Source organism: Lytechinus variegatus, chromosome 3, assembly GCF_018143015.1.
Source record: "Lytechinus variegatus isolate NC3 chromosome 3, Lvar_3.0, whole genome shotgun sequence".
In the NCBI taxonomy this organism is placed as follows: Eukaryota; Metazoa; Echinodermata; class Echinoidea; order Temnopleuroida; family Toxopneustidae; genus Lytechinus; species Lytechinus variegatus.
Genome location: NC_054742.1, coordinates 72,690,084 through 72,706,111, shown reverse-complemented (window position 1 = coordinate 72,706,111; position 16,028 = coordinate 72,690,084). Strand labels below are relative to the sequence as shown.

At 39.7% G+C, this 16,028-nt stretch overlaps 1 protein-coding gene across 1 annotated transcript; it reads left to right on the top strand.

The window, feature by feature from the left end:
• The first annotated feature begins 8,866 nt into the window (after positions 1 to 8,866).
• On the top strand, positions 8,867 to 15,793 carry LOC121412148. The gene is made up of 2 exons (XM_041605054.1): positions 8,867 to 9,033; positions 14,479 to 15,793. The coding sequence occupies exons 1-2, from the start codon at positions 8,867 to 8,869 to the stop codon at positions 15,155 to 15,157; spliced, it is 846 nt and encodes a 281-aa protein (XP_041460988.1). The 3' UTR covers positions 15,158 to 15,793.
• Positions 15,794 to 16,028: the final 235 nt, after the last annotated feature.

The window sequence follows — 16,028 nt, the reverse complement described above, 5'->3', positions numbered from 1 at the left end:
CGGCCCTTATCCGGCCAGCTCTGTGTAGAGGTACATTGTCATTAAAATATGAACCATAAAGATTATTGTGATTGACGCCTTTATCATTTAATGGTGATGGTATTATTGTCTGGGGAAATTGTTATTCCAAACATATATATATATCCCATATATATGCTGTTCAAATTATAAAAGAGAGCTGAACCTTACGTAAGGTTGTAGGGTCTTATTATCTAGCCCACACCGACCCAAATTTTAAAGGGCTTGGATTACTAAAAGTTGCGGATGTATACCATCCAGGCAGCACTTTTCATGTTTAGATTGAAAAATAAAATATCGCCTTCCCAATTCAATTCTATGTTTATATGTAATTACCAAATTCATTCGTATAACACAAGAGGCTCGGTAAATTACCATTTGATAAATCCGCGAACTTTGTTAACATCTAAATCAATAGGGGTCCCGACGTCTGGCATTCACTTCCCAGTGAGAACACGCAATACTTATTTTCATCAGCATTCAAAAGGAAATTAAAATCCCACATTATAGCTACATATTAGTTGGAAGATAGGTCAATTTTGTTCATGTAAGGGGGTGTTTAGGAGTTTTCTTGGGCAAGTTACAGTTAAGTTTATTTATGCTTTATTTGTATGTTATTTTATCAAGTTATGTATTTCTGCAATCGTATTCTTCAACTGGGAATAACCCCTTTCAAGCTCCTTATAGCTTTTGGGGTTTTCCCATATACCGCACGATGTCTTATCTTAGTAACTTTTTTTTATTCTTCGGTGGATTTTTCTCGATCCTTTTGCAATATTTTTCAATTATTTTTTACTTATCTATCAGTGAACTTTTTGTCAGGGTGATTTGCACAACAAACTTTGAACACCTAGAAATGTGTGAATATGAATCTCCCTAAAATACTGGTGGCTTGGTGAAAATGAGTAGGCATAACTCTCCTGTAATTATTTAGCTGTCGGTCCTCTGGTTGCTCCCTTACAAGCATTTATGCTTTCTTTGTAATTAGGTAAATAAAAAATCACTACAATTTATTCATTATTTATATGTTTATTTATTTATACATATATATATAGGCCTATGCACATTCCACAAATCATTAAATACATAATAAATCATTTTAAAGGACAAGTCCACCCCAACAAAAACTTGATTTGAATAAAAAGAGAAAAATTCAACACGCATAACATTGAAAATTTCATCAAAATCGGATGTAAAATAAGAAAGTTATGGCATTTTTAAGTTTCGCTTATTTTCAACAAAATAGTTATATGAACGAGCCAGTTACATCCAAATGAGAGAGTTGATGACATCACTCACTTACTATTTCTTTTGTATTTTATTATATTTTTTTTAATGAAATATGAAATATTTTTATTTTCTCGTCATTGTCATGTGAAATGAAGTTTCATTCCTCCCTGAACGCGTGGAATTCCATTATTTTAACATTTTGTGCTTCAGGCAATATTGTAATATTGTATAATTCAAGCAATAAAAAACAAAAGAAATGGTGAGTGAGTGACATCATCGACTCTCTCATTTGGATGTACATGGCTTGTTCATATAACTATTTTGTTGAAAATAAGCGAAACTTTCACTGATGTCATAACTTTCTTATTTTACATCCGATTTTGATGAAATTTTCAGCAATGTGCTTGTCTGATTTTTCTCTATTGATTAAAATCAAAACTTTTCTGAGGTGGACTTGACCATTAATAAAACCGAACAAAATAATCAGCAAGAGCTTGTTTGATGACTCTAGTATTTCTTGCCAACAGTTTTGCAAATATTGTTAATCCATGTTAGTTTTCAATAGACCTAAGACATTTTGTCGTTTACATGTATGGTGTGGTGACCGCGACTGAATTCTTCCTAGAAAGCTCGGTTGATAACTTCTCAAACAATGGCTATTTCGTAATGACATGCCCAACCAAGATTGCCTCTCTTACCGCCCTTTCACACGGTAAAAAAAAATCGTAATTTCGATGATGACTCCAGTGAAAAATAAGGCTAATATGACGAATATTTGGCACGTGTAAAACCAAACTAGAACATGATTAGAATCATGAACGCTTATCACAGTCATGATTACAATAGCAATCATCATTACAATGATGATTCAAGATTCACATGTGAAAAGACCCTTAATGAAATAACAGATCTTTCTCTGTAGATGCTATATGGCCATTTCACATGTGAACCTTGAATCATCATTGTAATGATGATTGCTATTATGTAATCGTGACTGCGATTAGCGTTCGTGATTTTAATCATGTCCTAGTTTTGTTTGGCTAAATATTCGTAATAAGTCTTGTTTTTCACGGCAAACATCATTCAATTGGGATTTGTTTTACCGTGTGAAAGGGCGGATAGAGAATATCACATTATCACAGCTTGTGTGCTGACTCTTGTTACAACCGATAATAGGCACCTTTCGCAAATCTCTATAACGCGAGATTAGAGTCGGGTAACTCAAAAGTTAACGATTAATCATAGACTCGAATTTCTAGATTGATTATACATTACAGTCAATACAATCAAACGTAGAAAACTGTTTTACAATCATTGCCAAGCTTTGTGTTACAGGCCCCTCTAGATCTTGCTTTTCGTGTGCAAAGCTCTTCCATACGATACCAGCATCATGCCATGCCATGCCATTTGCCTGCCGAAGCTCGCGGCGGGACTGTACCTGTATCATGGCTATGACTCCAGCTGGCTGGAGACATGCGAAATGTAGATTATGACATGGATAAGAAAGTGGTTTTTCAAACAAATCGAGTACATATTGAGTAAGCAAAAACTTACCGAATTAAGGCTTAGATATAGATCATTACAGTCCATCGAATCGATATTGCATTTAATGTGCATTATTTGTGGATCACTGGCAATTTATTCCATGAGTCAGATCACCTCTCAAGCGAATCATTTCCCATGCCTTGACGTGTACACATCATGCAACAGGCCATAAACCGTCTAAATTTGCGGAGTTTTTTTTCTTTTGCCTGCACCTCCTACATGAACGATATGCCTCTAGCACACAATGTAATGGGCAGGATGTTTTACTTTTCCGCAGAAATGGGGGGTTTGCCGGGGGGTACACTTCCATTGATGAGTGGGTACCAGGCGCGACCATGGGGTTTCGAAAAGCACCCTAAACAAGGGAAGGTCTTTTCCAGATTATGAAAATGTATCTCTCAACAAGTTGTGACACCCTACAAGTAGTGGAAATATATCCCTTTTCAGTATTTTAATCATTGTTTCTCACACCCTCATAACGCTACATAGGCCTATACATAACGTACTTACCCACTCTTTCCCTTTTTACGTGTGGTCGCGCCTGGTATCCACCAATCAATGGAAGTGGGTCCCCCGGGCGGCCTCTCGAGCTCTGGGAGGAACCAAATTTGGATTTGGAAAGTCGTCCTAAATCAGATATATCGCTGTTACCATAGTAGCAACCAGAATTTTGCACACGAAACGCAGATTGAATGTTTCCGTTCCAGATGCGAAACGAAAAAAAATCTCATGTCACACAATTTGCATTACAGGACGGAGTTTAACGACCATGACGACGGGCCCAAAAGTCCCTTCCGAAATGAACTACCGTTCTTAATAAGCGTACGCGTCCTCGAACGAAAGGTCGGGACTGTCGCACCAACGCATAATGTCGTAGCAACGCATAGTGTCGCAATCTGCGACATTATTCCAAGAGCGTCCTACGCATAATGTCGCAGTCAACGCATAATGTCGTAGTTTTTCTAACGCATAATTCGGACCTTTCGCAATCCTCACCGACGCTATTATTGGGGTCCCCTTACACAAAAGTTATCGCTTAATCATACACTTGATTTTTAAGATTGATTGTACATTATAGTCAATAGAATCAAACGTAGAAAACTGCTGTACAATCAATGCTAAGCTTTGTGTTACAGGGGGGTTACAGGCCCTACAGATCTGCTTTTCGTGTGCAAAATCCTTTCCCGCGACACCCGCACTATACATACATGTATATTACGACTGATGGCTGGAGATATTCGAAATGCAGGACCTAAAATAGATTATGACATGGATAAGAAAGTGGTTTTTCAAACAGATCGAGTACATATTGAATGAGGAAAAACTTACTGAATGAAGGCTTAGATATAGATCATTACAGTCCATCGAATCGATATTGCATTTAATGTGGATTATTGGTGGATCACTGGCAATTGATTTCATGGGTCAGATCAACCTCTCTAGCCGAAACCATTTCTGTACACAGCATATACATGTACAATACGTTTAAGCACGGACCCTATAGGGTCCATGGTTTGAGCTAACGGGTTTCTTTGTTCTATTGTTTACGCCTTCTACACAAACGATATGCCTCTAGCACACGATGTAATGGGCATTATGTTTTACTTCCCCAGAAATGGGATTAGATTCAAATTCCGGGGGACCACTTCCATTGATGAGTGGATACCGGGCGCGACCATGGGTTCGAAAAGCACCCTAAACAATGGAAGTAATTCTTTTTCAGATTATGAAAATGCATATCTTAATAAGTATTTGGATTGTGACACCCTACAAGTATTGGATATGTATCCCTTTTTCAGCATTTTAAACATCGTTTTGACACCCTTATAACGTTACATAGGACTATACGTAACGTACTTGCCCACTCTGTCCCCTTTTACGCGTTGTCGCTCCTGGTATCCACTAATCAATGGAAGTGGGCCCCCCGGGCGGCCTCTCGAGCTCTAGGAGGAGTCAAATGTTGATTTGGAAAGTCGTCCTCAATCGGATATATCGCTGTTACCATAGTAGCAACCAGAATTTTGCACACGAAACGCATATTGAATGTTTCCGCCGCAGATGCGAAACGAAAAAAAAAATCTCATGTCACACAATATGCATTGCAGGACAGAGTTTTACGGCCATGATGACGGGCCCAAAAAGTCCCTTCCAAAATCAACTACCGTTGTAAATTAGCGTCCGCGTCCTCAAACGAAAGGTCGGGAATGTCACATGTCGCAACGCATAATGTCGCAGCAAATCGTCAACGCATAATGTCACATGTCGCAACGCATAAAGTCACAGCGGTATTTTCTTCAGGACTCGAGCTACAGATAAGATATAAAACATGCTTTGACTTAGTATTTTGAGACACGAAAAAGAGAAAGAAATTATTTTGAAATCAGGATTACTCTTTGTATGGATATTTGTCGCTTTATAACCATTTCGTCTACTGCCTTTTCCCCACTATCGCATGGTCTGATATCATTTCGTCTACCATTAGTTAGTCAACTATCAACATAGTCCAATAACCATTTCGTCTAATTACCATCTCGTCTAATAGCCAGTTGGTCTAATAGCCGTTGTGTTTATTATCATTTAGTCTAATTGTATTTTTTTCAGTTGGTCCAATATCCATTTTGTCCAATATCATTACGCCTATTACCTTTTGGTCTAATAGCCAATTGGTCTAATAACCACTTGGTGTACTCTCATTTTCGTCCATGTTCCATTTGGTCTAACTTCAGTTGGTTCGCTATCTCTTTGTCTAAATCCATTTCGGCTCATTTGGTAAAAAACTCATTTGGTATCGTTGCCACGGGTCCAATCACCAATAGGTCCAATCATTGGTTCTAGGACAATTACCCCACGGACAATCACCCTTCCAAACAACTAATCCCTGACAAGTTTACCCACCCGAGGACAATTACCCCCTGGACAATTACCCCCTGAGGACAATTACCCCCCGAGGACAATTACCCCCTGAGGACAATTACACCCCGGACAATTACCCCCTGGACAACTGCCCCCCCCCTAGACAATTACTCCGGACAACTACCCCCTGTAAAACTACCCGAGGACGATTACCCCCTGAGGACAATTACCCCCCCGGACAACTATCCCCTAGGGCAATTACCCCCTGAACAACTACCCCCGATGACAATTACCCTCGGACAACTACCTCCGGACAATTACCCCTTAGGAAAATTCACCCCCCCCCCGAGGACAATTACCCCCGGATAATTACCCCAGAGGACAATTACCAACGGGAACAATTACCCTGCCCCGGGGACAATAACCCCTATATAGACAAAGGGAGTGCACAGAGTTATGGCCTAAATTGTAAAATTACAAGGCATCTTGTGTATATATCTTTGCATATTTTTTTTGCTTACTGTATTAAAACTAAAGCCACATCTTAATCTGGAATGTGCACCAATTGTTTCATAATTCTTAGCTTCTTGTTAGATGAATTGTTTTAAAATAACAGGTTTATAGGTTCTTCTTGTCAATAGTAGTGTTGATGGTTTGCGTTACCGACTTTCAATATTTCTACCTGTGAAGATGTCTTTTTAATGTTTTATCTATTTTCCTGATTTTTTCCTGAAATTAAACCCCAAATGAATCAAGAAAAAATCAGATCAGTTGGAATCAGAGAAATTAGTCATTTGTGATTATTATGTCTAATCGTGTCTTTTCATGAATGTTCAATAATAATTGTTCTATGAAAACTTAGTATGTGGGCCAGTTTACACATTTTCTGATGTACATATGCGTAGCTATATAGCGCAAGCCCCCACCCATTTTTCATGATGCAGAAGGCATTGCTAGAAAAAAAGAAAAAAGGCGGAAAAGGAAGAAAAAATATGAAAAAGAAGAAAATGAGAGAGAGGGAGAGAGAAAAAAGGAGAAAGAGCGATATAAGAGAGAAAGTTATTAACATAAGATAAAGTAGAAAATATATTGAAAACCTGTGCCACCGACCCAGACCATTATAATGGTTCACGCCCGGGGGGGGGGCACTCAGTATATAATAATGTGCCGCGGAGGGGACCCCATTTTTACACTCAAATTTCTGTTCCAAGGCATAGCATCTTTGTCTTATTGAGAAAAAGAACAAAGAAAGCCGCTCCAAGGCAAAACATTTTCTTCTTATCGAGAAAAAAGAAGAAAGAAATCCGCTCCTCCAAAGCTTGTCATATTTTTCGTTACGCCGTTCCGGTCGCATTGATTTGCTACAATGAGCTGCAATTTTGGTGAAATGCGGCCGCAGAGCGCTGTCCGACCATCACCTCTGCGCGAGCGCACCCGGCGGACGTGCCGCCGGGCTAGCTACATCATGCCCGCATGTCCGTTCCACAGGGATGCATCAGCACTGACACGCTAGCGATCCGTTCCAAGGACCCCGTTTTTTGTCTCGCCCGCGTCACACCCTTACCACTTTTTTGGCCGAGTGCCCCCTTCCCCCTAGGGGTCACGCTTGATTCGATGCCAGAGAGAAGGTGGGGGATTTTCCGGGGGTAATTGTTTGGCGGTAACTGTCTGGGTAATTTTCTGTGAAATAATTGTCCAGGGGGTGATTGTCTGGGGGTAATTGTCCTCGGGGGTAATTGTCCTCCGGGGGAAATTGTCCGGGGGGGGAATTGTCCTCGGAGGCTAAATGTCAAGAGGTGGTTGTCCGGAAGGTGATTTTCTGGGGGGTAATTGTCCTAGAACCGGTGATAGGACCTAATGGTGATTGGACCCATGGCAACGATACCAAATGATTGTTAGCCGAAATGGGTTTAGGCAAAGTGATAGCGAACCAACTGAAGTTAGACCAAATGGAACATGGACGAAAATGAGAGTACACCAAGTGGTTATTAGACCAATTGGCTATTAGACCAAAAGGTAATAGACGTAATGATATTGGACAAAATGGATATTGGACCAACTGAAAAAAAATACAATTAGACTAAATGATAATAAACACAACGGCTATTAGACCAACTGGCTATTAGACGAGATGGTAATTAGACGAAATGGCTATTGGACTATGTTGATAGTTGACTGACTAATGGTAGACGAAATGATATCAGACCATGCGATAGTGGGGAAAAGGCAGTAGACGAAATGGCAATAAAGCGACACATATCCATACAAAGAGTAATCCTGATTTCAAAATAATTTCATTCTCTTTTTCGTGTCTCAAAATACTCAGTAAAAGCATGTTTTATATCTTATCTGTAGCTCGAGTCCTGAAGAAAATACCACTGTGACATTATGCGTTGCGTCATGTGACATTATGCGTTGACGATTTGCTGCGACATTATGCGTTGCGACATGTGACATTATGCGTTAGAAAAACTACGACATTATGCGTTGACTGCGACATTATGCGTCGGACGCTCTTGGCATAATGTCGCAGATTGCGACATTATTATCGGTTGTAACAACTCTGTGACGTGCAAATATAAAAGAGGCCCTTTATAGTGACACCCGCATGTATGCGGATCTAGGTCCTGTAGGTGGGGCTGTAGGGGCTGTGTCCCACCCCTATTGACGCGGGTGGGGGGGAGAGAAAAGTGTGGGTACGAAAAAAGGAGATGAGAAAAGGAAAAGGTAGAAAAGTGAATGAATAAGTGGAGGGGAGTACAGTAATTGGAAAATAAAAAAAAGTTATGACAATCATAATTGTTTGTAAGAATAAAGTCAAGATGTACTTAAAACTTCAGGCTTTATAGGACTACCCCTATAAATCAACAAAAATCAGTTTATAGTCGATCGAGGAAAATGTGAGTGATTTTTTCCGCCCCCCCCCCCCCCTATTGGCGAAAGCGAGATCCGCCCCTGCACCCGGCCGGAACATGCTGAAATTCGATTGCGCAAACAATAGAACACATTCTTATTTACCTCATTCCCTGGTTAGATCCCTCGAGCGCGCGACTGTTGAGCATTTTAAACTCACATCATCACATTACAAAAATTTATATATTGTGGATTGTGCTTCGCCTCACGATGTCGGAAGAGCGTAGTCGAGTTATATTGTGGACTACACCCCCGAGGTTCATCCACGGTGTTTGCCTTGTCGATGAGTCACATACCCGAGATCGAAATGTGGATGGAGCCTTTCGGGTTTGCCGGCATCGCTGCACTCAACGCGAAGATCGAAGAAAGGACAGTTCTTCCCAGGGACCATAAAGGCAACGAACAGCTCTTCGAGAAAGTTGCCCGACATGTCAGCGCAGCATTGGACAGAGCCTTCGTCCCCGAGACGCTCTCGTAAGTATTACACTACTCAGTCTCGATCTCAGATCGAAGGGGGGGGGGGGGCACTGATAGCATGTATGCCTTACTCGAATATGGATGTTCCTTTTCAAACTGGACAAAATCATCATCTACCTATTCCTGATTGTTGATCTTAATCAAATTACGGGGCCGGGTTGAAAAAGAGCTTGCTCTTCTTTTCCCGGTATATCCCCGGCCGGTATCCGGCCAATCCGCTCTTTTTCCCTTTTCTTCCTATTTTTCCCTTTTCACTTTCTTGAAAAATCAAATTTAACGAAGTAGGGCCTACCGTCCCTGAATACAATTTGAAAAAAGGCTGCCATGTTTTAATGTAACCAAAGTTATTCTAAACATTAACAATTTACGAAAGTGTAATAGCGAATTTGATTTGGATCACATTTATTCTTTTCTCTAACATGCATGCATGCTGTACGGATACAACATGAAATGTCTGATATGCGATATGACAATTACAGGCGGCCTCGAGGTCAGTATTTTGAGAGGGTGGCCCGAATAACATGTGGTGTAACGTTTTTATTCATTACTTCACAAACCAGAGGGGTGCCTCCCAGACATGTGTTTGGAATAGAATACACAGTTATTATGGATGTTAGCGAGACATGCATCACTAAATTATTTAATACAAAATGCATATTTCTCGTCAGTATACGTCTTTTGAAAAAAATATCCGAGTATTATATTGTTTGGGTTCACTCTCTGGTCGCAAAGTAAAAAATAAAACGAAGTTAACGGTCTAAAGTTCATCGATGAATTTAGCTCACCAAAGACTGGAATTTAACAAGCATGACGCTGAACAGTAATCGAATTGCCTGTATTAATTGAGAGAGAGAGAGAGAGGGGGGGGGGGATGGGAGGGAGACAGAGCGAGTTGTGACGTTTTGATATTTTAGAAGCAACAGTGGAATTATTTATTATTATTAAAATATTGGGGGGCTAGATATGGCCTATTGCGTAAAATTTATAAAAAGTTGTGAGCGAGCGAAACAAGCGACTAAAAATTGGAACATTTTGATTACTAATAACAAATTGTGTGACAGATTTTTAAAACATTAAAGAACATTATCATATTTCACCCTTCTCTCTTTTTTTGGGGGGGTGGGGGTTGTACATCATGTACATTTAGAACAGTGTAAATTACTGCGCATTATATATATGATTTCATAATACCTTTAGTTGAAAAGTTGTCTATAGCTCATTTAAATGCATTATTATTTATAATATTATCTGACTGTTAGGGGGGTGCTTGTGTCTCTTATTAGCCCCCTCCCCCGTAGAAATATGTCTGGACAGATTTCGTGTCACCTAGGCCAGTACAAAACGGGCCTCGTTGAAGAAAATGACCATTCCATCCACCCTGTGGGAGAAGTATAAAACATGGAATTATCGATGTTTTTTTTTGTTAGATCTAAACCCCCCAATAACATTTATTCACGCTTTGCGCTCGCATCATTTATAGTAACAAAATTGTCCTCTTCATAATGGTCCTACATTTTAGACAGTGCTTAACATGATAAACCCCGATCTCCACGCTTGCATTGATTTCCTTATTGGGGTACACACACAGCTCGTTCTTTATTTCAAAGCGTACCGGTTTTCAGATCATCATTTTTAGCTGGTGCTTCACGCCTGCAAAACAACAAGTTTTTGAATGATTTTTAAAGTGAATAGAATGTCCCGTTTTTAGGTCTAAACTTCGATTGTTGAGGTCGTGCTTCGGATTTTCAATAAATTTCATGTTTTCTGATCGAAATATCAAAATTCTAGCTTGCGACAAAGGTGCATAAAATGTTAAGCTTTCAGGTTAGAATATAAAAAATGTCAGCTCGCGCTTCGCGCTCGCATTATGCATGTTATATGGTTGGCGAGATATTAATCATCCAAATCGGTCACTACAACAGTCCTGAACAACTCCCTTTTCCTGATTTCAGGTCAGTATACATTATTACAAATTTTAGACCGCGCTTCTCACTTCCATTATTGTTTATTCAGATGACATTCTGATCATTACGGTTCTAGGACAATTACCCCCCGGACAATTATACCCCGGACAACTACCCCCCGTACAATTACCCCCCGGACAACTACCCACTTGAAATTACCCCCCGGACAATTACCCCTGGACAACTACCCTCCAGACAATTACCCCCGGACAACTACCCCAAGACAATTACCCCCCGGACAATTATCCCCGGACAAATACCCTCCGGACAATTACCCCCAGACAACTACCCCCGGACAATTACCCCGACAATTCCCCCGGAAAATTACCCCCAGACAACTACCCCCGGACAATTACCCCCGAACAATCTCACTTCCATTATTGTTTATTCAGATGACATTCTGATCAATACGGTTCTAGGACAATTACCCCCGGACAACTACCCCTTGAAATTACCCCCCGGGCAATTTACCCCCCTGACAATTACCCCCCTGGACAATTCCCCCCCCCCCGGACAATTACCCGGACAACTACCCCCAGACTACTACCCGGACAATTACCCCCCGAACAATCTCACTTCCATTATTGTTTATTCAGATGACATTCTGATCATTTACGGTTCTATGACAATTATCCCGGTCAACTACCCCCTTGAAATAACCCCCCCCCCTGACAATAAATTACCCCCCTGGACAATTACCCCCCCCTGGAAAATTACCCCCGGACAATTACCCCCGGACAACTACCCCCGGACAATTACCCCCCGACAATTACCCCCCGAACAATTACCGCCGAGGCAAATTACCCCAGAAAATCCCCCCTTCTCTCCAGCATCAATGTTAGAATTAAGCGGGACCCATTGTAAGTTTTGGTCGGTGGCACAGGTTTTCGAAATACTTTCTACTTTTATCTTACGTTAATAACTTTTTCTTTCTCTTTTATATTGCTCTTTCTCCTGTTCTCCAACTTTCTTCTTTTTTTCCTTTTGTGTTTTGTTTAGCGGCATCTTTTGCATCATGAAAACTGGGGGGGGGGGGGCTTGCACCCGAAACCTTGGCTATGCATATATACATCATAAAATATGTAAACTGGCCCTCACACTAAGTTTTCATAGAACAATTAATAAATAATAATAATAGTAAACAATTTTTATATACCGCAAAATCGCAAAATTGCCTCTAAGCGGTTGAACACGATTAGTCATAATAATCACAAATGCTGAATATATCTGATTCTAACTGATCTGATTTTCTTAAATATTTATTTTGGGTTTAATTTCAGGGAAATAAATCAGGCAAATAGATAAAACGTAAAAATACACCTTCATAGGTAGAAATAGTGAAAGTCGATAACGCAACTATCAACGCTAACACTGTCAAGTTGGACCAATAAACCTGTTATTTTAAAACAATTCAACCAACAAGAAGCTAAGAATTATGAAACAGTTGGTGCACATTCCAGATTAAGATGTGGCTTTATAACTTAATACAGTAAGCTATAAAAAAAACTTTATGCAAAGATAATATACACAAGAACACCTTGTAATTTTACCATTTAGGCCCTAAATGGTAAAATTACAAGGTGTTTTTGTATGCATTATTCTTGTGTGTGAGAGAAATTAAATATTACTAAATTGTAAACAATATGACACAATCAAATACAGTGTTTTTTATACAAATTGGCAATCATGATAGTATACAATTCGTTTAAGGTTTAATTTAAGGACGGTTTGTAAGAATTTATAAAGAAGTAGGCCTTTCAAATAATACGACCGAGCAGCATGAGCTAAAAATATTAATATTTAGACCATAAAACGGTTACAGAGCACTCAAGAAATCAGTTTGAAAAAAAAAAGAATAATGTCCGAGCTGAAACATGCTCGGACATTATATCGACTTCAAGACTTGATATTTTAGGCTACATATCAGCCTATTTAGCCAGCTATGTATCTCATCGAACAGGCTATGCGAGCGCGAGCGAAAAATTTAATATAGTGACATGAAATATATATTTTTATTATTTTCCAAGTCTCCCCCTGACCATATTTTCAGTCGTCTCCCTCCTCTTATTTTACCTCTTCTTTTATCTTTTCTTTTTCCTCATTCCTTTCCCTTTTTTTTTTTTTTTCCCCTTTTTTCTTCATTTTTTTGCACCGCCAATAAGGGGGAGGGCCACTCGCCCCCCTGGATCCGCCTATCGATGGAGCTCACTCTTACAGCTTTCTTACAGGGGGTAATTGTCCGGGGAGTAATTTCCCGGGGGGTAGTTGTCCGGGGGGTAATTGTCCAGGGGGTAATTATCCAGGGGTAATTGTTCAGGGGTGGTTAATCCGGGGGGTAATTGTCCGGGGGGTTGTCCGGGTGGGGGTAATTGTTTTGGGGGTAGTTGTCCCGATCCCATTGGTACAAAAAGTGCTTAGAATGTCAAGTTTTCAGGTTAGAATATTCAAACTTTTCAGCTCGCGCTTGGTTTGTGAGATCACTCACTACTACTACTACTACTACTACTACTACTACTACTACTACTACTACTACTACTACTACTACTACTACTACTACTACTACTACTACTACTACTACTACTACTACTACTGACTACTACTACTACTACTACTGCTGCTGCTGCTACTACTACTACAATTACTACTACTACTACTGCTACTATCACTACTACTACTTTTACTAGTACTACTACTGCTATTACGAATACTGCCACTACTATACTACTACTACCACTACTACTACTACTACTACTGCTACTACTACTACTACTACTATGCTACTACTACTACTTCTACTACTTCTACTACTACTACTACTACTACTACTATATATACTACTACTACCGCTACTACGACTACTACTACTACTACTACTACTACTACAACTACTACTACTACTACTACTACTACTACTATACTACTACTACTTCTACTACTACTATTTCTACTACTTTTACTTTACTACTACTACTACTTCTTCTACTATACTACTACTACTACTACTACTACTACTACTACTACTACTACTACTACTATTTCTACTACTACTACAACTACTACTTCTACTACTACTACAACTATACTTCTACTACTATACTACTACTACTACTTCTACTACTAATACGACTACTATATTACAACGATACTACTATTACTACTACTGCTACTACTACTACTATTATTATCATACTACTACTACTACTGCTACTAATGTACTACTACTACTGCTACTAATATACTACTACTACTACATCTACTACTACTAGCAGTAACGGTAATAATGATGACAATACACTCAACAATGAAAATCATTGGTCATTTGGTCATGATGATAATTTCATAATAGTGCTGACGGATGATTATGAAATTTTAATCTCACTTTCATTACACTGTTTATTTTTATCGCGGTTTTCCTCTAGTGTTTTCCTTTTATTCTTTTACAAAACAAACTTTTTAATTTCTGGTGTCATGCATACAGGTACCAGAGCGTTAAAGAACGGCTCGAACGGACAACTGCAAAACACGTCTTTGTCAAGGATATGGCCTACGGGATGCCTGATGGCGACGTTACTCGGTATATACCAAGCGGCTACCGGCACTCGTTCCTTATTCGTAACCCCGATCTGGTATATCCTGGAGTCCACAAGATGTATTACCCCCATTTCAAAGCCATTAACCGGTTACTCCCTGACGAAAAGGACGAAGCTAGCTTTGACGTCAGGAACCACAACGAGCTAGGAATACACGAAAATTACTTTAAGGAGTTGCATGCCCTGTGGCGCTATATCCTCAAGGAGGTGGACCCGGAGGCAGTTGTCCTTGACTCGTCCGACCTGCTCAACGATCCGGGTCGAGTTCTTCCTCGATGGTGTGAGGCAGTGGGGCTGCCTTTCAATGCTTCGATGCTATCGTGGCCGAAACCAAAGGTGGAAGAAATTGGCAGGTGGAACTGGGGATGCGCCTGGACAGCAGAACAGGTCTCTTTAAATGCATTCTATGGAGGTGTTCTGAGGAGCACCTGTTTCAACCCCCCAAAGGCACCACCGCCAAGAGAACAACTTACCGACGATGTCATAGAAATGGCGGAAGCATCAATGCCTTTCTATAACGAAATGCATCATCACCGTATACGTGTCGACGAAGATACTCTATCTTAACATATTTTTTTTTCATTCTACATGGTTCCTTCATTGAAAATTGACATGACACAAATTTTGTTTTCACAGTTTATAATTGAATAATTATAGTAAAAACAAACCAATTATTGATAACCAAATCATAACATTACTGCAAACAATACTATCTTAGAAAAGAAGTCAACAGTAAAGTTCCTGGGTATTTTACTTGACGAATGTCTTACATGATGGAACCCCCAGTTTGAAAACCTTACGTATCACGTACGCTTGGCATCATGTCTAAGCTTAAATTCTGCCCTCCCACTAAGGCGATGATTTTATTGTACAACTCATTTATCTTGTCTTCATTGTGATATGGTATTATTGTCTGGGGAAATTGTTATTCCAAACATATATATATATGCTGTTCAAATTATAAAAGAGAGCTGAACCTTACGTAAGGTTGTATACAGGGTCTTATTATCTAGCCCACACCGACCCAATTTTTAAAGGGCTTGGATTACTAAAAGTTGCGGATATATACCATCCAGGCAGCACTTTTCATGTTTAGATTGAAAAATTAAATATTGCCTTCCCAATTCAATTCTATGTTTATATGTAATTACCAAATTCATTCGTATAACACAAGAGGCTCGGTAAATTACCATATGATAAATCCGCGAACTTTGTTAACATCTAAATCAACAGGGGTCCCGACGTCTGGCATTCACTTCCCAGTGAGAACAAGCAATACTCATTTTCATCAGCATTCAAAAGGAAATTAAAATCCCACATTATAGCTACATATTAGTTGGAAGATAGGGCAATTTTGTTCATGTAAGGGGGGTGTTTAGGAGTTTTCTTGGGCAATTAAGTTACAGTTAAGTTTATTTATGCTTTATTTGTATGTTAT